At 35.8% G+C, this 27,206-nt stretch overlaps 1 protein-coding gene across 1 annotated transcript in view; it reads right to left on the reverse strand.

Moving 5' to 3' along the window:
• Window positions 1–21,822, reverse strand: part of LOC309686478 (putative phospholipid-transporting ATPase IIB) — a gene marked incomplete at its 3' end in the record, with an annotated part of 42,676 nt that extends 20,854 nt beyond the window's left edge. The window contains exons 1-2 of the mRNA XM_082499178.1: window positions 21,808–21,822; window positions 14,117–14,168 (exon numbers count right to left, since the gene is read on the reverse strand). Coding sequence (XP_082355304.1) covers window positions 14,117–14,147 — 31 coding nt within the window. The 5' untranslated portion in view covers window positions 14,148–14,168; window positions 21,808–21,822. The remainder of the gene's footprint in view (window positions 1–14,116; window positions 14,169–21,807) is intronic.
• Window positions 21,823–27,206: the final 5,384 nt, after the last annotated feature.

Consider the following 27,206-nt stretch of genomic DNA (forward strand, 5'->3'; position numbering starts at 1 on the left):
CCTGAACATGACTTGCCAGGAAAAAGCCACCTATACAAACATCAGGAATTGCTATTCTCTCTGAATTCAGTGCTAACTCTTGAACCTGACAATTATTTTGCAGCACACAAGAATCAAAATTAAGTTCTGTGCTGCTTAAAGGAAAAAGTCAAAGTATTTTAAATATTTACCAATCAAAGCATATGTGTCTGAAAAAAAAGAAAGAAATTCCACACTGAACATAAGAAATTTTGATAAGGCTACATATAACAGAGAATGAATAAAATTAAACTTTACTTCATACATTGAGGGTACTCAGATGCTCATTTCCCATAGGAATACACAGTCATTCAAGATTAGTAGACAAAGTTGAACATTGTGAACATGTCTGAGATTTCTGCCTACAGTGAAAATTTTGAAGTAATCTGAATTAGAATTTAAGGGTTGATTTAAGGGAATTACACTGGATTTAAAGAGTTTAATCATTTAGCAAAAGTGGTGCAAACTTCACGTGAGCACATTTAAACTAATTTACAAGTATATAATAGCCATTTAGCCTCATCAGTTGAGGACAAGTATAAATCAATTTAGAGCATGTCCATGCAAGGTGCTGCCCAAGTGCAACTAAACTGATTTTTAAAATCATTTCAGTTGAAATCTGTAAAACTTGTATGTTTAAGGAAGTCCTCGGACTACAATTCCATATTTTGTGTTTTAGCAAAAGCTCAACAATTTGGGGTCTGTCCAGAATTTACCCTAAGAATGCTTTTCTGCATAAAAGCAGCACCTGTAATACAAAGAATTAGAACCGTTATAATAACCTGAAGTGACTACATAACTTATATAAGGATACATTGCTAATTATTAACAGACTTCTTGTGTGTGGTTATTTGAGATACTAAGGATTAAAAAGTCTTTTTTTTTTTTAAAGCTATTTTTTGTGTTTATAGAATATTGAACAAAAATAGCATTTATTTCTGTAGCTTTTATGGTGTTTAGAAAAAGAGATACAAAAGCTCATCTACGAAGGCACTAGTTCAGGGCCATGAAATGCCTGGCCTAGATTTGTCAAACAAAGGTATTGTGCTCAGTACAGAGTAAGCAGGAAGAATCCTACTTACGCAGTTTGTGCTGGACTTTATGCTTTATTCAAAACATACATGCAGGGCATGTACATATCAAATGTTTCTGGAAATGGATTACACTTACACATGCATCAGTGACCGCTTTTGTGGGCCTGCCTACCTCTGTAAATTCTGTAAAAAATTTTCAAACTAAACAGGATGTGCTTGGAAAATGCTGATCATATTTTAGTCTTAAACTTAAAAAAAAAAGTGAGAGGGGGAGAAAAGAGAAACCGCCCCCCCCAGCCAGAAAGGGAAGCTTCTTAATGAAGTAAAAAACAGTTATATCATAAGCTTTCCCTTAATACTGTGCATCATCATCAGATAGCCAAATCCTGTATTTTTTATACTACCAAACTTGCTATTCATTTTTATGCATTAATTTCTTTATGTGTAGATATCTTTAATTTCTTGATATTATGTACATAAACTTGTGCTACCACCAAGTACTTAAATTTTATGTTTAAATACACTCTTCTGAGTATTAATTACAGTATTAATACAGGCTTCTGAAAATAAGCTATTACTTAGGATGTTGCTTATTTAAATGTATTCTAGCTTACAGGGTTCTTAAAGTAAGTTCCTCAGAAGAGAACATTGTTGTGTATTATTTAAATTATTTATTCCTATTATATTTCATTTGGAAATGTTGTTTCTGATAAGTAGAAAAGTAGATAACTTCTCCTTAAAACAATTAGCTTACCATTCAGCCTGTTTAAAGTACTTTTTAAAGGAAGTGTAGTTAACACAAGAAACCCAAAATAGCAGTATTGACAGACTAAGAGCAATCTACTTTGCAAAAGGAAAGTAATTTAAATTATTCTATATAAAATTGCATCATCCGATTTTCATGGAAGGCTATAATGAAGAAAAAAAATCAAATTATCTGAATTACAATGAGATTTAATATTTGCGATAACTACAGAAAGAAAAATCTCAACTACCCTAGAGAAGTTTGTTTAGTTTACCGCAGAAATGAAACTGTGTCATGCGTAGCATCTCCTGTGTAATACATGCATTCCTGCGTACTACATACATTGCTCTTTCAGAGATGTTTTAGGCAAAGGCTCTGTAGTAGGAGACTGCAACAGAACTTTTCCTAGTAGCCTAATAGTGTCCTAAAATAATCAGACAGAAGCAGAATACCCTACCAGTTATACAAGTACATCCTCATGTTCTTTGTTAGGCAATACTGCTCTTGAATAAATGAAGGCGGGACAATTGAATCCAAATACCTCAAAATGCATGCATCAACCCATGGAAATTCCCTGCAAATCAGATTCTGAAAATGGCAAGGAAAAATTTAGGTAGAGTGGCATCATGAAAAGGCAGAGTTTCCTCCCTGCTTCATTCTTGATCGTGAAGTCTAGTGGCTTTATTTTTACAAAGTGAAGGTGGGAAAGCTTAAAGGTGGGAATACTTAAAGCACTTGCATTCCAGGACTGGCCAAGTTTCTTGACTAATAGCAATATAAGAAATTAAGATGGTTTTCTTGCTGTAGGAAACTAAACTACCCCACTTGCCCTGTCTCCAAAGCTTAATTTTCATTTTGCCACTCCCAGTTCCCAGCCTGGAAGAAGGATCCAAGAAAGAAGATCTAAGTCATAACATGAGATGGAAGAGAGAGGATTCTGAATTCAGGGGAAAAACACCCAAACATAAGGAATGACATATTCTGACTACCATTAAAAAATGACAAAGTGAATAATCATCATTAGAAAAATACTTTTACACTTCTGTCCTTCACTTTTTCTGCTCTTGCTTTGAGCAACCACTTACAGCAGACCTTGTCTTCAATTACACCTATTTAATCAGCACTTTACAAAGGAAATTATTTTTAAAAAGGCTTCCATTTTTAGATTTCACAAGTACACTCAAATCCCTTCCACAGAGCCTTAACAGTCAACCTACACACAGTATTTGTTACAAATGTCAGTATACACAGTAAAAAATAGTATATAAGAAGCCAATCAACAACGCAAATGTTCTGAAAACAGTTTTTAACTTTCTCTTGAAGAACATCAAAGTTAACAGATTTCTGTTTGCAATTTTTTTGCCAATTATCAGCAAGCTTAAAAAAAGAAACTTGCCAGTAAACATTAAAGACAACTTATAGGTATAATTCAAATATACCATAGCATGCATTTTAATGTCATACTGTGTTGAAGATGCATCGGAGGGAAGAAACTATAGTTTAGTTGTATGCAGCAGATATGCAGGAATATACATATGTTACAGCATATTAAAGACCAAGTACACCAATCTTGAAAAGGTATTGTTTTGTTTGCATAAATGCAGGGTTGAATTCCACACTCCATTACAGATGTATCATCAAAAAACAACTGCAGAGTGTGTGTACTTAGTCTTTAAAAAAATCATAAAATTAAATTACATTTACTTTCTACAATATGTAACTGATAAGAATTCATGTCAGTTATTCTTAAAGAGAGATAATGCTAAACCACCACTACACGTCTGGGTTCTTCTCAGTTAAATCTAAATAAATAAAATTATGTCTGCCTTCTCTCTCAAGAGCTGTATCCAATGAATTTTTTACAAATGAGAACAACAGCTACAACTAATGCCTTTCAAGCCTCAGCAAAACTGAATTATTAAATCTGTCTGCCTATATCCTATTACAGCCTACTTATGAATACTTGATTTTATTTTGTATAATTGACAACAGTTGTCAGGAAAGGAAGGTTTTAACGGCAATCAAATTAAGATCAACTGGTATAAGTGTCACAGTGAAGAGCCTGTGTCAAGTGTTGATGAATTAATTGATCGGTCACTGGGAAACAGGGCACGTGGAACTGTGGTGTCATAAGCAGCTATATATTGTCTGTTAATATTACCAGCCCTCCTGTTTTAAGTCAAAAGCATTGAAAGAGATGGGTTACTAGAATATACCAAATAAAAAGAAAAATGGACTTTGACTTTGCACATTTAACACCAGATCATTTATGAACAACTTAATTTTTAAATCATTTATATTACTTAAGTGACTATGTGCATGAAAATTTTAAACTGATGACAAGATGAATAGCAGTACCAAGATGACATGCTGGAGTACCGAGTTTCATTTACCACTGTAACAAGAAGCTTTCAATCACGATAGCTTCCAAGGAGGGAAAAAAAAAATAAAACCCAAGACACCTGAAATGTCCCAAACATTTAAGCTACAATGCCATCACATAGGATGCAATTGAAAACCATAGTGGCATTTATACAAGACTGATTAAATTAGTTTTAAAGCATTAATTTCTCTTAAGACCATGAAAGAGCTGTGTGTACTTGAGATATTTGATCTGAATTAAGAAACCGATGAAGCAATTGATTAATTGGAATTTAAGCCATCAGTCACTGGATCCATCAACAGATTCATTTACATTCTAAACAATCAGCTGATGGTCTTATAGGATACCATGTATTAATACACAGTCAATATGATACCCCCAAACTCATCACAGTTCCTTATTGACAAGCACACAGATGCTTTTAATCCAAGCTTGATCACACCACATCTTTTTTGAATTGCTATATTGATTCAGTACGCTTTAGGAATTTTTAACTCTATTTTTATTAAAAACATTATGGAATTCTCTTACCTATAGCAAACAATGTCCCAAGAAAAAAACATGCACATCTACATTCATATTCACATTCTCAAATTTTAACTTACAGATTTATATTATTTTGAGATATACAGAAGGACACTCAAAAGCATTATTTTATCTTTTCCATTTAATAGGATTTGATGCACCACTTTGCTCCATTATTCTTCTGATGTATACTAGTAATCTTTTTAAAGAAACCCAGCAATACAGAAAAGATGTAGTGTGAATTATTTACGTCTTAAGTTTAATGACTAAATCAAAGACTCTGCCATACAGAATGCTTAGAACACTGGAAAAAATCTTGCTTTTCAGATCAAAAGAAGGTAAAGGATACCAGAATACCACTTTAAAATGGTATGAAAATCAGTCCTGTATTTGGCAGATGTCAGCTTTACCATTACATTTTATACAATCACCAAAATATTTTTCACTGACACTATTCCCTGTTTGTACATTTGCTTAGTCTGCTATTCTAGTTGGTTTTAACATTTAGAACTGGAATAACCTATGGTGATCTGTCCCATGAATCACAGAATGGTGAAGAGTTGGAGGGGACGTAAGGATCATCGAGTTCCAACCCCCCTGCCATGGGCAGGGACACCTCCCACTAGACCAGGGAGCTCAAAGCCCCATCCAGCCTGGCCTTGAAAACTTTCAAGGATGAGGCATCCACAACTTCTCTGGGAAGCCTGTTCCAGTGCCTCACCATGCTCACAGACCCTCTTTCACTTTAAAACTGTTACCCCTTGTCCTATCACTACACTCCCTGATAGGGTCCCTGCCCAGCTCTCCTGTAGGCCCCTTTAGTTACTGGAAGGCTGCTATAAGGTCTCCCTGGAGCCTTCTCTTCTCCAGGCTGAAGAACCCCAACTGTCTCAGCCTGTCTTCAAAGGAGAGGTGCTCCAGCCCTCGGATCATCTTTGTGGCCCTCCTCTGAATGATCCAAACACATCGCTGGATTAAAATCCAAGAATCCTGACAATATCCAAGAATCCTGCTACTCCAGCCAAGCCACCAAATGCCCTGAAATTCTGGGGAAATTCATTATCACTGCACAGTGGGAACAGGCAAATTTATGCCTGACACAATATACAGCCTCCTTACAGATCAACTCTTACTAGTCTCTCTTTTTTTTTAAATACTAAAAATAACTAGTAAAATATTTCTTTGTTACTGCTTATTTTGCTGCAAAACTAATGAAACACATTGGGTGATAGCCACCCAAGTCTGCACAGAAAATACAAGAAAATAATTAGGGAATGAAATATATGATCATGCCTTCTAATAACATTTTACTGTGTAATTTTACATCATTAATACAAAGAGTGATACTTAATGCCTGCCGAGACTGCCTCCTTCCACCACATAACACTCATACTTACACCTTCCACCACATAACACTCATATCTTAAACAAGTAGCTGATCACACAGAATCAGTGTTACTTAGTGGCTTAAAGTAGATACCAAAACATTTCAAGCCACAGTTAAATCAAATGTTAAAAACAGAATAGGAACTGAAGTATAGAAACAGATTAAAGTAGTTTGGACAGATTGTTGGCAGCTACTCATGCCCTGAAGATAAACTTTTATCTGGCCATATGTGCAAAACTTAACTCTACTCATTTATCATTCCCTATAGCAATAGATTTTCAAAGCATTTTAGTTCCCAGACAGGTAGGTTTTATAATGCTTGTTTTCTAAACATAATAGAAAATTCAAGAATGTGTGACAAATGCAACTCCTTCAGCCTTTTTATTCTGTAGTAGTCAGTTTTATAAAGAGATAAAAAGTTACAACAGTTAAGCAACTGAATTCCAAACTGACATTTTTTCCTCTGGTTTGATTTTCAAGTATCTGAAGTTCCAGAATAGGCTGCGGCCCAGACAATTAAGTTGTTTGTAGAACACTTATTCCTAACTGTCCAGAATTAATAGATACTACTTGTATCACCTTTATTATAATTTTACATGCAGCCACTTTGGGGTAGAACACAAGCGTTCTACTAATACTTACATTTTCAGATCTACAAAACTAGACCTTTCAAACAAGTAAAACATACTTGCCAGCACAATGCTCACTCTCTGTGGAGAAACGCTTAAGAATTCATCATTTTCAAAATAACTCTTTTCTTTAATTGGCAGACTTTGTTTGAGAAGGTAGATTCTGGAGTAACCCTTTACTCGTTTACTCAGAGCTCCTTCCAACAGCAAACCAAACTATATGAATGATGACTTAGCCTGTACTTTCCTTGCATAGTTTATGCCAGTAAAATGGTTATGATTTTAAAAAAAAAAAAATCACATCTGAGGCAGTTCTACTGCTACAGAAATTAATTGCTACAAAGCCTCAAAAGAAAAATTATTTTCCTGTTTTATTCCCACATTTCACTCATACCATTGTTGTTAAATTACAAGTAAAGAATACTGAAAACTCTTAACTACAAATTTTAATACAAGTGAGATTGCTTTTTGTTACAATTCTGAAAAATATAAACGTTTGCAACTAATAATTTATGCCTGAGTAAATATACCATTTTTAAGGAGTTCCATAAGTGAAATTCAAGAAAAGAATCTATGCAATGGGGGATGTCCAGAGGGACCTCAACAGGTTGGAGAAACGGGTGACAAGAACCTCAAAGTTCAACAAGAAATGGTGCAAAATCCTCCACCCACCAGTATATGCTGGGAAGCCACCCAGCTGGAAAGGAGCTTGACAGAAAAGCACCCGGGCATCCTGGTGACACCAGGTAGAGCATGAGCCAGCATCATGCCCTTGTAGCAGAAAAGGCTACCGGTATCCTGGCTTGCATTAGGCAATGTATTGCCAGCAGGTTGAGGGAGGTGATCCTTCCCCTCTGCTCAGCACTGGTGTGGCCACACCTGGAGTCCTGTGTCCAGTTCTGGGCTCCCCAGTACAAGAGAGATACAGGCATACTGGAGAAGGTCCAATAGAGGGCCACAAAGAAGATGGACTCACATATGAGGAAAGTCTGAGAAAGCTAGGACTGCTCAGCCTGGAGAAGACAAGGCTCAGGAAGGACTCTATTAATGTCTATAAATACATGGAGGGAGGGTGCAGAGACTAAGCCAGACTCTTCAGTGGTGCCCAGTGACAGGACCAGAGGCAATGAGCGTGAACTGAAACAAAGGAGATCCCCTTTGAACATTAGGAAACAAGAATTATTATTTTGTAACTGTTAGGATAACAGAGTACTGGCACAGCTTTCCCAGAGACACTGTGGAATTTCTCTCCTTGGAGATACACAAAAGCTGTCAAGACATGGTCCTGGGCAACCAGCTCTAAGTGGCCCTGCTTGAGCAGGGGTGTTGGACCAGATGATATCTGTAGATCCCTTCCAACCTCAAACATTCTGCAATTGTGACATACAATCTAAAGTAGTCACATAGGTAAGACCAAAACAATGTAATGCGGCCTGAAAAATACCAGACGTAACAATTGTGCAACCGGCATTACCTTGCAAGAAATTATAGGTTTTTCACAATCAAAGGATTGTAAGAATTTGTAAATGATTTCCCATTTCCCTATTGCTTCCATTGCTCAGCTGTAGCAGTAGACATACAGTATTTCTGGAACGTCCACACCAGTAAATTACTATATACTGGATTTAAAGACATACAGTAACAAAATTCACACAGAATCACAGAATCATCAGAGTTGGAAGGGACCTCTAGAGATCATCTAGTCCAACTCCCCTGCTAGAGCAGGAATTGCCTAGAGCACATTACTCAGGACTGCTTGTTTTGTTGATAATGATGATTTGTGCATGACAGCATGCTTGACAGCAGTGGAAGATGCTCTCTCTAGAGTATCACCCTAACAATACCAAAAAAAAAAAATTTACAAATTTGGTAGCTGCTGAGAAGTCTAGAGGAGCTGATGCATTAAAATGCTTTTGTGGACTTTATTTTACTAGACATCTACATTTACAGTTTTCGCAATCTTTTACAAGTTTGTTACAAGAGGAATATCTTAATGCAGTACTCTGTCTCTTGGAAAAACTACTTTTTTTTTCCAGGAGCAGTGGCTGTTACTCTACATAGAACCAAGCATCTACCAAAAATTCTAACTCCGTGCAAAAGACATGTACAAGGTTCAAATACCATGGTCAGGAAAGTTGAAGTAGACCAGTAAAAAGCAATTCCACTTGAACCTTTGGGAGTTCAGTTTCTACCAGAAAAGGCTGAAGAGAAAACCCACCACCTCTAATTTTCATACCATTATGAAGCATTATCAGTGACAAGGGGGACCTCAGGAACAAACAGAAGGGTTTAACTCCTAAAAAGCTACTAACAAAAACCAGTATCATAACAGTGTTGTGATTAGTCTGTCATAGGCCTAAAGAGTTAGCTGTAGTATAGAATTCAAACAATTCCTCATAGTCCAAGCATCTATGGAGCATGTCACAAGGCCAAAAGATAGTTATCCTTTGGCTATTCCAGCTTCAGAGGCTTTAGCAAATAGCCTGTTTAGCCCTGTTTCCATGTACAATACTATTCTGCTGTGCCATCTTTCTTCCAGTAACTTCCAATTTGTGGTCAGTTTCAATCAAGAATGGCAGACCAAAGATCTCAAGGGCATGAAGTTCCTTGAACTTTTGTGAAAAATTAGAGGATGAAAAAGCCACAAGAACAAAAGAAAAGCAAAGCTGTCAGCTCCAGCAGTCATCTGTTCTAGGACCTAGTAAAAATTGATAACAAAAATCAACATGTGCTTAGCTCAGAACCAGCCACTGCATATGCCAGCTTTTGCCCCATGAACAATAAGAATCTGAAGTTACTGGAGGTGGGTAAATGAAAAGTTTGAAGAAAAAAAAAAATTAAGCTTCATCCATTCTTTTCTGACAGTGTAGCCACCCTATCAAATTTGCATTCCTCTCAGAATTTCACATTTGAAAGTCAACAGAGCACAAATATTCCAGAGATACTAAGTTTTATAAAGACATGCACCAGCAATTTATGAAGGACCAGTTCCAGTTCACGTCAGAAGACCTTTGTATGTTAGCATGTACCTGACCTGGATCAGAAGCCAGTCACTGAACCAAGGCACAACCAAGGTACCAACACAAGGCACAACCAAGATGGAGGACAAGCATTTTAGCTTAGGGAAGGAAAAAGTTTATCTTTGACATTTTTCTTCTATTACAAGCCTACTCTCTTAATCATATTCTCATAACGCTGAACTAACACCTGCTTCAGTTGGCAGTTCCTGTGGACATTATAAAGTTATATGATGTCTGGAATGCCCTGTCTAGCTTTTGATCTATGATTGACATGGTATGTAGACAACTAAAACATAGAGACCATGCCAAGCAATTTAAAAAAAAAGAACGTGAAAACTATGTTAGAGACCACTTAGGATCTAGCTTAATTTCAGTAAGGGAGCTTTCCACTGGTGTAACACAGATCTTGCCTACATTTGCATAACAGCTTTCCACTATGGTAGTCAGTTGTTTTTCGCATGATGCCTGCTTATAAACCAAATGAAAATCACCTTTAAACCATCTTTTGCAGACAGCTCAGCATGAACATTTACTTTAATCTGATGAAAGATTAAACAGTAGCAACTGCTGGAGAGGGTACAGCAACGTGCTACAAAGATGATTAGGGGATTGGAACATCTCTCTTATGAGGAAAGGCTGAAGGACTTGGGTCTTTTTAGTCTAGAGTAAAGAAGACTGAGGGGGGATCATATCAATGCTTATAAATAGTTAAAGGAAGGGTGCCAGGTAGATGGGAACAGTCTTTTTTCAGTGGTGCCCAGTGATAGAATAAGAGGTAACGAGCACAAACTTGAATATAGGAAGCTCCATCTGAACATGAGGAGGGACTTCTTTGAGGGTGGCAGAGCAATGGAACGGGCTGCCCAGAGAGGTTGTGGAGTCTCCCATTCTGGAGACATTCAAAACCCACCTGGACACCGTCCTGTGCAACCTGCTGTAGGTGACCCTGCTCGGGCAGGGGGGTTGGACTAGATGATCTACAGAAGTCCCTCCAACCCTGACCATTCTGTGATTCCATGAAAGGTTGATAAGTGGGGCAAATCTTCCAAATTTTTGTTATCTCTGCCATACATAAAGAACAAAAAGATTCAGCCTTAACCTTCCTCCCCCCCCTTTTAAATATATATATAACCAAAATATTATTCCAGATGTTTTTTGCCTTTTTTTTTTTTTTTAATTTCTGAAGCCTATGAAGGTTTTGTTAAGACCTGTTATATGGGGATTCAGTTTTATCAAAATAAACTTGATTCCCTGAAATTCAGCTTCTATTATGTAGAGTTAAAAGTATCCTAAAAAACTACACATTCCTAAAAGTGCATCTGGGGGGTGAGTGGGTAGGAAGTGGAAGGGGAGGAAAACAAGCAACCACCACTGTGTCATTTCTTCCATGGTACCACACTTGCACAAAAAGAACCCAGAATACTTTTAGGCTGAACTTTGTAAACTACACATTTATAATTCAAACTGCTTCTTTTTTTGACTGAAGATATAGGTTACTGCAGTGCTGAACACTACATTAATACATAGCGTGAAGTTGGAAATTAGTACTTTGCCCCAAAAGAAGCTTACAGGGTGGGTTGGATTTTAAGATTAGTTCAAACTCTTTGCTTTACTCATTATAGATTTATAGTAACGAGTTATAGTCAAACTGTTTTATCACACAGAAGATAAAATAAAATTACATATAGAACATAAAACCTTGCAAAAACTAATGTGTTTTACAAAGTACTTAAAATGTCAACTATAAATTAAACCATAAATCAGTCAAAACTGCAACATCCAGGAAGAAACAATTACAGATGTAAGTATTCACTCTTTAGTCAAAAAACTATTACTGCCATATGCTTGAACTTCAGGGGAATATTCTTTTTGTAAGTTTGTTTTTGTTTTTAGAGAGGTGCAACACCAATATAACTAGTTAACTTGTTGCATGCTTATAGAAAGTGCATTTTCAACGTTAAAAATCACATTCCACGTGTAGCAGAAGTGTATATAAAAAAGTTTAAATGAGAGTTCTGGGAAGATTTTGCTCAATTTGCTCTTTAGTTACTTTACATTATAATGAAAATTAACATAGTAGGTACACAACTCTTTCCAAGTGCTCACAAGCATTTTTTTTTTATATCAATGATAGAAAGTTTATTGTTACAGCATGATAAACTTTTAAAATAAGTAGCTTTATTTTCTACATAGCAATTTAATGGAGCTTCTTAAAGGAAAATTTTAATTATGACATCTAAGAAAGCTGACTGAAGTAGACTTAAACACTGAACACAAATAGATTTGATGAATTTTACTTTAAAAATATTTTCTTCACACATTTCTGACACAGGGATTCACTCTGTTCCACTTCCATCTATATCTTGACAAAGAGATAGTTTAACTTCTATTAACTGTGGTCCTTCAAGATTTACTATTCATATATATTGCAACCAAGACACAGAGCTATCCTGTGCAGATGCATTTCTGGCCTATGTTGTTCACTGACAGCCATACCTGTGCCCCATCCTTCAACTAATGGTACTACAGGGAAGGAAGACTACAGTGTCTTATAGCCTCACAAACAGAATCCAGCTATTTAAGAATTAACAGGGAGAAAAACATGCCATAGTGCAGATATGCAAAATACATAATTTAAGAACTTGTGTTGTTGCAAGCTAGGCAACTGTCTCATCTTGTTCTTGTTCATTTACTCCAGCAGTGACAATGAATCTGATGTAAACTGCTGCAAGGATCCTAATTAAGGAGAGCAAGTGAGCTCTCGCCAGACAAACAGTTCTTGATACTCCCACAAGAGCAAACACTACATATGGAGTTCCCCACACACTTCTACTGGGTACACATCACTTAAAAGAAATTACAACCAATACATACCCGTGCTAGAGCAGATGATGACTGCTTCCAAATGCCTAGATATGTAACACCCAATCCAACACAGCTAGTAAAGGCTAGGAAAATTTTGGATCATCACACATTGACCTTCTACCACTTACACATTGCATGCAAGTGGCCTAGTTTAAAGTAATTCTACAGGTGCAGAAGTCCTCCTACTTTCTGCTTTTCTAGGAGCTGTGACTTCAGCTGAAACAGTTTTCGGGTAAATAGGAAAAGATGACATTGCAAGTAGCCCGAAAAGAAACAATATAATTCCTTTTATAATCACACTGGATCCCAGAGATTTGTCAGAGACATTATGCATTTTAATAAAATGTGGTACTGCAGGAAGGAAGAAAAAGAAAAGCCCATGTATCCTGAAACAGAGTGGTTAACCAAGATGGAGATTATATACAGACTATTAGGAAACTTTGTCAGTCCAGACCAGTTAGAGATGATCTAGTGCATCTAATCAGCATTTGAAAGTCATTAGCAAGACACAGTAACTATACAGTAATTTCTTCTTCTTTTAGCAAATATATAGCTTTAGTAGTGCTCTGTAGGCTATCAAATATTTTTTTCTTTTCTTGCAAATGATCTCTGCAAATTTAGCCTTTTATCTGAAATATATAACTCCAGTGCCACAATGAAATACTAAGTGCCACTAATACAGGGTTTACCAATATCACAGCTATTAGCTTTGTGAAATTTAGTGCTGTTTGACAAATTTCAGACAGTTCTTCAGGATCTGAAGAGAAATGGTAATATAAAGAAGGGAAACTCATTTGAGTTATATGGGGGGCATCCAATAGTAATTCCTAAACTTTAATCAAAACAGCTATAATTTATAGGGTTCCTATAAACGAAATCTTTGTTTCTCAAAGATTAAGAGTACTCCCCTATCACCATGTGAAGAGAAGTAGAGCTAATGAGAAGTACTTTTCTTTCTCTTTCAAGAAAATTGTTGGGTTTTTTTTTCTTTTGACTGATCAAAAAGGCAATACTATTTCTAAGTAAAAAAAAGTTATTTCCATTTTTTAGATTATTGTAAATAGATTTAAAAAAAATAATCACATATTAGTAGGTTCAGATTTCACTTCTTTTCAATTAACTGAAATACAATCATACAACATTTAAATGTGTTGCAGGATAATGATTAGTCATAAATCACTTAAAAATACTGTCAAGTCATATTAAAGTACAGTTTTTTATATATAAAGTAGCCTTAATATTTGGTTTACCTAAATATTTTGTTATATCAATTCATAAAAAAAATATCTATGTAGAGAAACAGATCTAGAAAGGTCTCATGTTCACAGTAAGACTTCTCCTGTTTTACAGTCCAAGCATACGGTATTTCTCACATATGGATCCTCTCCCATTAATCTGATGATCTACCTTTAATCTATTTGATCACTTCAAATTGGCCACAACGCACAATCTAATATTTTACGGCAACCACAAAATTATCACATAACCAATCTGAATTATCAAAACATACCAGTTTTTTCCGATGTTCTGAGAAACACCATGTCAGATGGGATACGTTGATTCTGAGGAGAGGAGAAAAAAAAAAGGTCTATTTTTGGTAACTAGGGAAAAAAGTGAATTCCAATCAAATGTCCAGTAAGATCTATCACCAAAAGGTCACACTTGGATTGAAACTCAATTAAAATAGGATTTCTCACAGTACTTTACATTCAGCATTTGCAATTCAGAAATCAATATTTTCAAAAAATTATACAATACGCAAACAGCTAATCCTTTCAGATGCTCTCTATAATTGAAATCATAAATACCTGAAGAACTAAAACAGATTTACATTTTCTTGACTGAAAAGAGCAGTTCAAGAATACAAATATCTAATTCAAATATTTAAAAAAAATAATTTCACTGAGCAAAACTCTGACACAGCATATATAATAGAAAAAACAGTGAAATTTAAAACATCTGTCTTGGCACTCAATTTTGCAAACGTTCTCCTCTCTCCAAACACTCACAAACATACACAGAGGAAACAGCAAGTCAGGGAACGGCATTTTCTGTTTCACATATCTATAAACCTCTGCTTTACCAAGACAAAAATTAATAGAATTTCTTCCTCAGTATCTAAGGAATAGAGCCACATGTACAGTCAGACGCATCTGCACACCTGTTCTGCCATTTCCCTTTCAAGCACAGAACTATCTGTATCAAATCACAGTTTCAATTTTTTGTTGACCACAGAAAGGCCAATCTCAGCTTTCACAGATTAAACAAAATTAACAATACCGCCCTCCCACACATACCATCTGCTACATGACTACCCAAACTCTTAGCTTTCCCCACCACTTGTTCACAATGCATCCACCAGCACCAGTTACACATTGCCAATATAGGGTTTAAGAAGGAAAAACTGGGGGAAGTAAAAATAACCAATATGTCAAAACCTGAAAGAGATATGGGCCTAGAAAGGAAAAAAGTGACAGACTAAGCTTACAGGGACCAGAGTGAACAGTGGACAGAGCAATAAGAAAAGATACCATGCTGAATTGCAGTTTCTTCCATCACAACTTACATCCAGTATGCCACATGCTGTACTGTTTGATACTGTAATAAGTAATTAACTCCCAATGCTGTAATAAATATTCTTTGCTCCACCGAATTTGCCCCTGACTAAAATTCAATACAGCGAGTGTGTTTCTCACAATACTGAGATAAACACAAAGATTCATTTGCATTTCATTTACAGACTACCTTTAACCAATTAAGAAATCTCAGTGGATTATTAGCAACGGCTTTACTAGTTTCATGCTAAAAAAATATTTCTTAGTATTCATTCCAGGTTACTTGTTAAGAGGATAACACAAATATTTTTTTCCCATGGAAAGTACCACCATTTGAGAATAAATTCCAGGCTTCCCTGTTATATCTGGTTGATATTGCCCTGAAAGCCGCTGCTCATCTATGGCTCATTTTTTTTTTTTTTTTTTTTTTTTTTTTTTTTTAAGAGCTTAACTGTCTGTTTGAGTGGAAAAGAAAACAAATGTAGCTGACAAAGCCCACCACATGGCATGCATGAACCTCATAGACTTCAGCCTTAAAAACCTGACTGAATTTACTCAGAAAGAGTTAAGAAGCATGTTCAGTGTATAAGCATTTCAAAACTACACAACTATTGCCTATTTCATACTTCATCTCAACATTTAAGGACACACTGTTATGAACAGGAAGAAACCCAGCATCTTCAAGCCGGTTTTATTTGAAACCGGGTACATAGTTCCTAGTTTTTAACCCTCCACCTTTTACTTTTTTGAAGGCAGCACTTCCCCTTAATCACCACATGTCAAAAGAAAAAAAAAAATTTTAGAAGTACATGCACTCATAGTCACTTCCAATAAAACAGCTCAAAATATACGTCAAGGTAACTAAACAGTGCTTTGTATGACACTCGGTGTGTAGGACCTTCAAAATACTATGCCTGACTATCCATTAAAATCAGTTCAGAGTGAAAAAAATCACATTGTCTCACTCATAATGAAGAATAAATGTGTATTAACACCAGACAACACCACTGAAGAACCTGATGCTTTTTCCCATATGTAATGCTGTACTCTAACATTTGCCTTAGTTCTTGATAAGCCACTCTCAGATAGCAATATTATTTCTCACCACAAAACATCCTGGATACTGTCGGCAAAGTTCTTCATTCCTCCAAAGAAGCCTTCCTGAGATCAGCACGCAGCCACAACAGTGCCATTTGGAATAATGTGATCTGAATAGATCTGTCAGAGTCAACTGCCAGATTCTGTGTTATATGGGTTCAGCTCTCAAAAGCAGATGGTGTAAACTCAAAGTCTCTGGGAAGCAGATACCTCTATTCACAGCCTGTAACATACTCTCAAGGAACAATTCAGAAGTGGGACTGGAAGCAACTGCAACACTGTTCTCTGTTGATGGGAAGTTCAGTACAGAGGGGCCACAAAGGGCTACAGAGATGGTACTATCTCAAGCAAACAAGATGCTTGGAAAACAAGCAAGTTTGGAAACACTAGAAAACAAATGTATGTTCTGGTTTACCTAAAATCCTATGCTGTTAGCAAAAAAACTCTTCTCATACCTTAAAATTATGCATTTTCATGCATAGATACTTCCTGATTTGCAGCAATTCCAAATTATTTGTAAAAGCAGAGTTAAAAAATCATGTGCTTGTCTGTATGTCAGCAGTATTCACCTCAAAGAGCCTACTCATCTGCAACTGCAGCTAGAACAGCATTTTTTGGAATCTTGCCTTATAACAGAAGATAATTAAACATGTAGTGAAATTTATTATCCATCATGAGCCATCAACAAGTATCTCATTCAGATTTGGAAAAAACTGCAGTAAAACCATTAACCTTTATATATATTATTATGCACATATTAGAGGAAAGAGAAAAGAGGAAAGGGAAAATGCAACTTCAAAATTAAATAAATCCTTCCTTAAATGACAATAACAATTAAACAGATATCCAGTCTTCATATAGATTAGCTATACAGTTTTGCAGCTTCCCTGCCAGCTCTGACATAAATCCATTACACAAGTTTCAGGTTACTGGCTTCATGCCTATAAACCTCCAGTTACTTGTAAACAAGCTAAAACACTTGACCAACACCCAAAAATTTTGCAAAAATAACAGTCAAATGATCTAATATTGAATTAAATATTAGAATAATCCAAATGAGGTATCAAGTTTTTTTACGAATCATACCAACTTCCACAGAGAACACATTTCACATTCAGTAAACAAAACATTCACCTGGTACCTGCTATCCAAGATTCCAGTCTTTATGCCTGACAAAACTAGGCAGAATCACAGAATATCTCAAGTTGGAAGGGACCCATAAGGATCCTCAAGTCCAAATCCCTGCTCCACACAGGACTGCCTAAAGCTAAGCCATTTGACTAAGAACATCGTCCAGACGCTCCTTGAACTCTGACAGGCTTGGTGCCATGACCACTTCCCTGGGCCATCTGTTCCAGTGACCAATCACCCTCTCAGTGAGGAACCTATTCCTGATGTCCAACCTGAACTTCCCCTGATACAGCTTTACTCCATTTTCTCATGTCCTACCGCTGGTCACCAGAGAGAGGAAATCAGCGCTTCCCCCCTGCTGCTCCCCTTGAGGAAGTTGCAGACTGTGATCAAATTAGTCATGTGATCATTTTCACATTTCAATAGAGAAAAATGCATCCTAATTTTACATCTTATTAATATGTTCTCTCTGCTTGCTTTTCTTTCCTGTAAAATAACGTAAGCTTTTCTGCATTAACCTATCCGAATGTATCCTTCCATGTAGGCAAGGCTAGAGACCGCCTTGTCTTTACTTTCTCTCTCGGGGGAAAAAAAACCAAACCAAACCAACAAAACCAAACCCACAACAGTATTTAAGATTGACATCTAATTTTTCATCAGGTTTTCCATATTTTGGAAGTGGGTAGAAAGGTACTACAGGAGTACTGGATACCAAAAAACATCATCACTATTACTGCTGACACTGGAGAGCAAAGATCCCCCTTGCAAAGATGTACCTAGTCACTATAAAAGAGTGACTACACAGAAACAGATGGCAAGCATGCTACAAAAATCTTTAACACCTCATTATGGAGAAAATTAAGTTCTGTTGTACATTGTCACAGACAAACAGCAGCAATATATCAATCATGTTAGCCCTCTCATGCCATATTTATCAAAGTGGAACAAGTTAAAATGACAACACATACAACTTCAAGCATTCAGAAACTCATGAAGAAACTATGTAATCTCAATTACCATGGAGATGAAGCTAGAAATGTTTATTGATATATACTGAAATTTGAATATATGTCATGAAACTGACTTGAATACATTGTTTTGCTTCAGTCTGGGCAGAATTAGAGCTCTAGGAAAGGAGGGCTTCCATTTCTCTCAGGGTTTGTCTATGTTGCAGACTTACAGATTCATTCCTAGAGATATAACTACAGCAAGACAATGGTAAACACAAGGTAAGTTCTTCCCCAGCCTCTGGGATCCCATAGGTAACTCCGTGCCATCCAGGAATACTAGCCAGATTGGAAAACAAGAAAACCCACAAACACACCTATACTTCCCCTGCAACACAGGCTACAATATTCACTTGAAAAATACCATTTCCATAGCTTTCAAATTGCTTTTTCATTTTTCTCATGTTATTATCATGAAATTGCTATTTACATAAGCTTCAGCAGCTCCCTAGTCAGTCTTCTAATTTCCCTACAACTAGGGGAACAACTAGCCCATATCTACAAACCCTCAGAATTTTGCATTTATTGTCCTTTCTTCTCCATTCACATGATGAACCATGTGCTTTTCTCATTGACAAAAATATTCCTGCTTGCTTCTGAGTTATAAACTAAGCATCACTTTCCAGTTGTTTTCTTCTGTTTGCATGCTAGCATTAACTGCAATCTTTACAAATATTAGATTAATTTCACTTTACATCCGAGACTAAGGAAAAACGAGTATCCCTTTACAGCTCCAGGAAAAGCTCTCAAAGTTTTAAGATAAAGCATTATTTTTCCATATGTTTTAAAACACATTTTAAAAAAAAATGTGTTATTATTGTTATTGAGTAAATGTATCATATTAATTATAACTACATGCGTTACTAAGTTTTATGCCCTCTTCACATCTCCAAAATGTATTCCAAACTGTCAATAAGCTACAGTGTCTAAATAACAATATCTGAACTCATCAAGTCATCCCTTCAGCTGTCTTATTTAGGAACACTATGCACACCTGTGCTCCCATTGGAAACTAAAAATGTATCTTAACACAAACTAAGGAGAACATCTAGGAAGCAGCATGTCTGTTCGAGGCAGGAGACCACTTTTCAGCTAACGTATACAAGTTTCTTTTAGCTTTTACAAACAGGCAGTATTTTCTTCTCTGCAGGCCTCTTCCTGCCCTAGTACTAGTGCATTACAAAATCCTCAGTTGAAACGATAGATATATTGCTCGGAACTAAACTGTTTTAAGCACAGTGCAGTTACTTAGAGGTGCTTTGAAATGAATCAGGCCTATTAAAAAAAAAATCAGAATATTCAAGGTTTAAATACAGAAAAGCCTTTCACTTAAGTTGTTCGTATTTGTGATGCAGTCACTAGTTAACATATGGATCTTCACCTCAAATGAGTCATTAATTTCACTGCAGAAATGCTGTTGATGCATCTTCCAGTCAAATACAATGTTAACTTGTTCCTTTGCCATTAGAGTGAGCAATTGAACATTTCACTCCCGACTGGTTCTTTGGCTTAAGAGTCATACTCTGAAATTGAAAACTGCTTGCTCCAACAAAATACACTTCTCAATAAAACCACAAAACATTTAATTTCATTAGTCTGAAGTCTGAAGGCACCCCTAGCTAGACCAAAAAGAAAAAAGCTCTGCTGGAGCAGGAGGGATCTTGAAGCTGAAATACACCATTCAAACAATTACATGCATCTTACTGAGATACCCGAGTAAAATCTCTACTCATTATTTCCCTAAATCCTTAAACATTACTATTTTTCATTAGAAACTTCAGGTACTCACAACATATGATCTGTAAGCTGCTGCAAATAATGCTGAAATAGATGCTAATGACTTACTTCATACAAGATACATTGATCCCCAAAGTAATTCTTGTTTTCCAAATTCTAGAATAATTCAACAGACTGATGAATCTCAGTAAATTTCAGAGAAGGCAGATTAGCAATTAGCCACCAGAGTCTTCTCTACACTCCAAAATAATTAATTCCAGGTTTAGAGATTAAGGCGGCCCTAAAAAAATTCCTAACAAAAATCAAAGCAAATATCTAATTCCCAGTCTCCTAGAAGATCTCGAATAGGCACAAGTGAGCAGTTGCAAGCTGACTCCACTTGCACACTAAGATAGCAAGGCGTAAGGCAAAACAGATGTAAAAACCAGATATTTGTGCTAATCTTGTCTATGCTAGTATATGCTGCTCAGACAGGCCCGAAAAGATATCAGGTACAGACAGCAGACGAAAGAAAGGAAAAAAAAAAAAGGGCAAGAAATAGTACAAACTACATGAAAATAGATGCATTTTAAGCCAAGAGGAGCAAATCAAGAGACTTGGGTGTATTGTTCTTTCTTCGGACTATAAAAGAAACAAAGCTAGGAAACAGAATTCTGTCTTCCAAAGCAAACAGAAGAGGGGTTTCTATATATGGCTGAAAAAAGAAAATCTCTATCCACTAAAAAATTATGAATTCTCCAAACTCTCCAAGTAAAAGGAGAGGTATTAACAAATTAAGCATAAAATGTATCAGCAGGGCATATTTGCTGAAGGATCATCTTTTATCAGAACTAATTTACTCCACTCAGTAGGAATAAAACCACCAAGAAGTTTAGAAATGTCTGGTCACTGACTAGGTTCCACTAAGGATTATTCTGCCAAGCTGCAACTCGCCATACAACACTTCAAAGAAAGCTGTAGATACAAGCTTCAACTTGAGGTGCCTCCTTCCAGCATCTCCATGGATTAGATCTCTAATACAAAGCGTAATGGGAATCACTTGCTGGCACCTAGAAAGTGAGTCACCTTTCCAGAATGAAATTGAGTAAAAACAGCTTCCTCTGACATGAAAATTTAGTTGACTTTCAAGGTCACTATAATTTCTTAGTACCCCAGAAACCCAACTGAAATAAGCAACACTGTATTTATTATAATACTAACACAGAGAGGGGAAAAAAGTTCACAGCTCTCACTCACCATTTGCAATCCAACTAGTAAGCTTTTTCTCCTTTTTTAAAAATATATAAACTTTTATTTCTTATATGTAATATAGTATTATATACATATTATATTATATAAATGTTTTATATATATATAAGCAAAACTTATCCTTGAAGGCTTCAGACATAGAAAAGCACTTATTTGAACATTCACCACAGCACAAGCCAGAGAATTTAATTCAGTAATTGTATCCCCTTCACTAGTTAAATTTAAGCATATACCAATTCATAACATTCAATTAAGATTATAATTAATCCAAAAATAGGCTTCCTTGAAGATTCTCAAATAAGACTTGAACTAAAATACTAGCTAGTTAGTACTTCACAGATAAGTACCTCAATATACTTTTCTTCATAAGATAATTAGCATGTTAATAATCTTTAGTCTCTAAAATATATTTAAAAAGTATCAACCTTTTCCACTATGATGAGGTCTCCAACTTGTATGTCTGAACTCTTAACTTGCACTTTACCTTAAAAAAAAGAAGAAATTTAATCAACTTAGGCAAACATTAATAAAGAGTCACAAGAATATAAATCCCAGAATGCAAGTTATAAAGATATTATTGTTTGGTGAAAATGCTACAATTTATACAAAATAGATCTCTGATGAACACATTAATAAATAGGCTTCATCTGTTTAAATAATTCACTGGTTAAAAAAAAGTCTAGTTTTGTAACCAGTTACCTACTGTAGAAGTATCACAGGAATAAAATACATATGGTAGAGTTGCAAGTCTGATCTACAGTATCAGTAACAGACTTGTGAAATTGGAAAAAGGAATCTTTCACATCTCCTACTAAACAGCACTTCTATTTCTGACAAGTCAAGAGTTGTTAGGCTTACAGTAATGGAGCATTCTCACACACGAGTTGTTAGTCACAGCACAGTTACTAACAGGTAGCTTTGCTTGGCCACTGAAGTTACTGATGTAATTGGAACTGTCTGACACTTGTTGGCAATTATAGTGGAAAACAGGTAAGTCCCTCTAAATTTAGAATAAATGCCGGAAGATTTCATTTTAGAAAAGTAAAATATCAAAAGATGAAATAGAGGTTTTTCATTCTCTAGAGCTACCCATTCATAAACTGCTGTGAACAACTCATTCAAAAATATATACAGCATATGTACCAATTTAATTTATGCATGTTCTGTAAGGTATTAATATTTCTAAGACTGTTGAGTTTTAACATTCTTATATGATAGACTGAAAAACTGATACAGAGAGGTTAAGCTACTGATCAAAATGAGTTATTGCTGATCTCATTAGAATTCAGGAGTTCTAGTCCCAGGTCCTTACTACAATTCCAGAAAAAGTTGATTCCCTGAGTTAAAAACAACCAAAAAAACCTTGTAGACAAACCCATCGTGACCTATGGATATACTCTTCCAAGACATAACAGGTGATAAACTCAGGATAGAAACACATACGTATTTACACAGCCTGATGAGCTGAAACATACACCCATACAAAATCTCTTTTCCCATCAGAAACACTGTCACGATTCCAAGCAGTAGGTATCTGATCAGCAGGTATCAGATAGCAAGTATGTCAAAACATGGTAAGGTGCTACGGTTCTAAATAAAAATCAGACTGGAAAAATTAGAACAGAAGACCCATAAAAGCACAGGATGAGCAGCAGTTTGGAGTTTAATCAAAAGTATTATGAATAGTAGATTTGTCAATGGGCATTCTATCATCTCTGAAAATTATACTAAGTATAAAACAAAAAATAAGGTAGGTTCCAAATCCATGAGACGACCTCATCATAACTCTCAATGAAGAGAGATCAGGTAGTTAACCTCAAAAAATTCCTTATACTTACATGTGCATTTAGTCAAATGTAGTAAGATTCATGTTATGAGTAATTATTTTCAGTACTTGCTCTTTAAAATATAATTTCATGCAAAAGTAACAGTTGCTTTATGTTTACTTCAGTCAATAATATACTCCTACAGCTAATGTTTAATGTATGTTCCATGACATTAGCTCTTCTACAATGTCCAATGTCAGAGGAAAAACTGAACTTTTGTTTGGCCTGTCTATGAAGTTATTTCTGAAAGCCAGTCTTTGTTACTGATAATGATCTTTTACACCAGTTCAAATTTTCAGTTGCCAAAAACACCTTCCCCCAAATACAAAACAAACTAACTGTATCTTCAATCTGAGTCCTAACTCTGCCATAACACATTTGTGAGTGTGAAAGGAGCAGAAGACCAAGGTGTAAAAAGCTGTAGCAAGGAACATTAGCAGTTCTCTACAGGAGTTTCAAGATACCAATGGAAATTAAGTTAGTGTCACTCTCTCAACATTGTTTTATTTTTTTTTAACCTAAAGTAACTAATACTAAAACTCAATCCTAAAAGAACACTCTGATATCAAATCAACATATTTAGTCTGCTTAGCTGCATGAGCCTGTGAATTCTCTGTATAAATTCTCAAGTTTTTACTAGAGGTGAATAGTATATACCAGAAAAACATCATAATATTAACTTTGCTTTCTAAGTCTGTTAGCTTTACCAAAAGGATAACATTTTCTATTTTGTTTTCAATTCCTCCACTAACAATTTTCATCAGTTTATCAGTGTGATAACCAAGTCAATCAATTAATTATAGTAATAACAGCCCAAAAAATCCTAGTACCAGCTGCATTAAGTCTCAGATCTATGCCACCTACACAGTCACATATGACCAAAACTATTCAGAGATACTAATCAAATGCAATTACTAGCAGTTTTATCAACTTAATTTTCCACAGTCATGTTCTAACAGCATCTACAGTACAGATAAAAAGACAAAGTCTCAAGAGGACAATAGAAGGTAGAACATTCATTTGCAACATGATGTAGGGCAGACAAAAAGCAAAGACTCCTGGTGCCAAGCATACCAATAGAAACCCACACCGCACCTTTGCTTGTACTCAGATGAGCAATCCAGGGAATTTCACATTATGAATTGAAAAGGTTCCTTATCAGACTGTTTTCTAGGTGGCTTAGTATAACATGATGGAATACCATCTTTATTACACACTAACATATCTTGTTGGAGCATCTTGTATATCCCCACACATAAGAAAGTGGTCTGTGACATAAAAGACAATTAATTCTACAAGGGATCTGAATGGCAGGACTTACTCCATTAAAAACTTAATGGTAAAACGTGGCAGTAATTCAAGAAGTGGCTTAAAATTTTGAGAAGTCAACAAATAACACTTTCCTTTAGACTAGCAAAAATGAGAATCATTAGACAACATTTCAGAGAACATTAAAATAATGCAATACTACATTTTAGTGAAGATGCATTTAGAGGGGGAAAAAAAGGACACTGAATGTTATTCACTGCATAAATTATTTTTGCAAACTATTTTTTCTCTAAAAACATCTCTGTAGCAAAACACTCTTTACCATCTGTGTAATTACCAATAAAAAGTCCAAAGCTGTCAGAAGTGGCTGCGCATCCAGACTTTATAGTCCACCAAGGCGCAAGGCTTTTGCCTAAAGCAACATATAGAATTATGCAGAACTGGAACACTGAAATGTGTCTGTAGTAACTCATTATACTCCCAAGATAAAGCCTTTTGAAATGAATTGCAATGATTTGAAAAACTAATAAATATCTCATATGTGCTAACAAGTATTTCACATAAAAAAATTAAGAAATGAAGTAAACAAAACGTGGGTGTATACTATATCAGAAAGGCTTTTTTTCTTTTAAGAAGTGTCTCTACTACCTGAGTGCAACCCACTCCTGAAAGAACAGTAACTTCTGAGAGTAGCACTTTCAAGTTCTTTTTAATTTGCTATTACATCTTACCCACGGTACCTTGAGTACTGTCTGACGTACTGCTTTGGGAGTTGGTAACAGAGCTTGTCTCTAACCCATAAATAAAACTCTTGAATGAAAGGGGTCAAGTATAGACCATATGGAAGTTTCACCTGGCATCCATTAGCCTGAGCTGTCAGCATGATTAGAGTGTACATAATACAAGGCGGGGGAGAGGAGGGAGCTTAAAGCTACAGTGAGTCCAAGGTGAGGATACCGATCTTTCAGTGCAAGCCCTGTCCTTAGGTCCTTCTTTCAAATTCAATCGTGCATAGAGAACTCGGGTTAGTCTTTAATCATCAATATAAAACTCTAGGGAGAAACTTCCTAGCTCCTCTCCTCTGTGTATTTTTTCCTCCTGAGTGAAATGGAAAGCCTTCATTCTGTTCTTATCCAATCTCCTGGAGGATGCAAACACGTGGAAGAAAACACTCCCCTTGACACTTCCTCTCTTCCAGCCTCTTTTTGAATTTCTTTTGTTCATTAAAATTTCAAGTTCTGTTTCTGCTGTTGCTTACTGCTTCCCTAATCAGCCAGATTAAATTGATACACTTTAAAAACTTATCTGTTCCGAATGGTCTAAATACCAGGAATGAAGTCATCAGTAAGTTTGAAATATTGCAAGCAATAAAGACCTAATGTTGTGCCTCTACATTCAGAAATAATGTTGATTTTTTTTTAATGCAGTGGCTTTTTAAAAAGCAGAAGGACAGCCTGTTCTTGAAGAGCTGAAATTCTAATCTTATGAGAGGTTTCAATACAGATTTCAAATAACCGCAAAAGAATAATATTACAATAATCAAGACATTCTGACAAATATCTTATTTTAAAGTTGCAGGTAACATGTATGAATGACTGAAAACTGACTGCCTCTTGACATACACTACTTTGCAATTTAAAAAAAGGTCAGCTGAGATATAAACTGGGTAAGGTGGCATTTTAGGAACTGAGCAGCTCCCACTGCATAAACAGAAGTTCAAAAGTAAAAAAGAAAAAAATAATTCAAATCACTGTAGCTCTCTAAAACAGTGTTGTAAATTCTCCAATTTTAAAGGAAATCTACTAGCTTTCACACTTTGTTCTCCTCTTATGTATAGCAGTTATTGATATTTTCTCAATTTCACATAGTTTTGGCATATATTTTCAACTTCACTACATTTTTAAACAACCCTTAAGGATACAGCAAAGACATAACTCTTTCACATTTGAAGCCTGGATGGAATCATTTCATTAATCTTATCTTTCCTGACATTTTTCTTTTTCTTTGTAGGTTGCAAAGTGAGATAGAATTCTGCAGCGCTTCTGAAAATCACGTTAAGCATCCTGAGATGAAGTGACAAATGCACGCCGCTTCTGCAACTCACCGTTGTGAGTACTATAATTATTTTCTTCTTGATCTTTTTTCTTCAAAATTTCAGTAACACTGCACAGGCAAACCTAACTAGGAAAGGTTCAGGGCAGGACTGCCAACTTCAAGAATGGGAAGGGAAAAAGAATCAAAATTGCTTTACGATTTTATTATCAAATTGGCTTTTGGCAGCTTAATGAAAGAGATAACCTGTTTATGAACTTGAGGTGATTCTTCTGCAGAACAGCAGTGTTTTTTCATAGGCACTTAACTAGTCATACCCAAGCACACAAGACAAGAAGCTGTGCCAAAAGTACAATGGTCCCCTAGGAAAGAAAAACAGAAGTCCTCCCAAACCTGCATGCACAGGTCTAAAATTTTTTCCATTGCAGTTTCTGCTTTACAAAAAGATGTGCAGGTGAGCTGCTCTGAAGCAGAAAAAGGCAATTAAATTGACAGGATCTTCAATAGCAAGGTAATTTCAGTTCTACAGGCAGATACTCTTCCTCCATCCAACTTTAACTTGCTTACTGACTGAAAACTGTCTATTAAGGATTTGCAGACTTTGATAAGAAAAAATGAAAGCAGATTTTGCAACATTTCAAGAAAAAGATTAAGACAGCAGAATGCATCATACATTG

This window comes from Vanellus vanellus (assembly GCF_965231255.1).
Source record: "Vanellus vanellus genome assembly, chromosome: 2".
Taxonomy (NCBI): Eukaryota; Metazoa; Chordata; class Aves; order Charadriiformes; family Charadriidae; genus Vanellus; species Vanellus vanellus.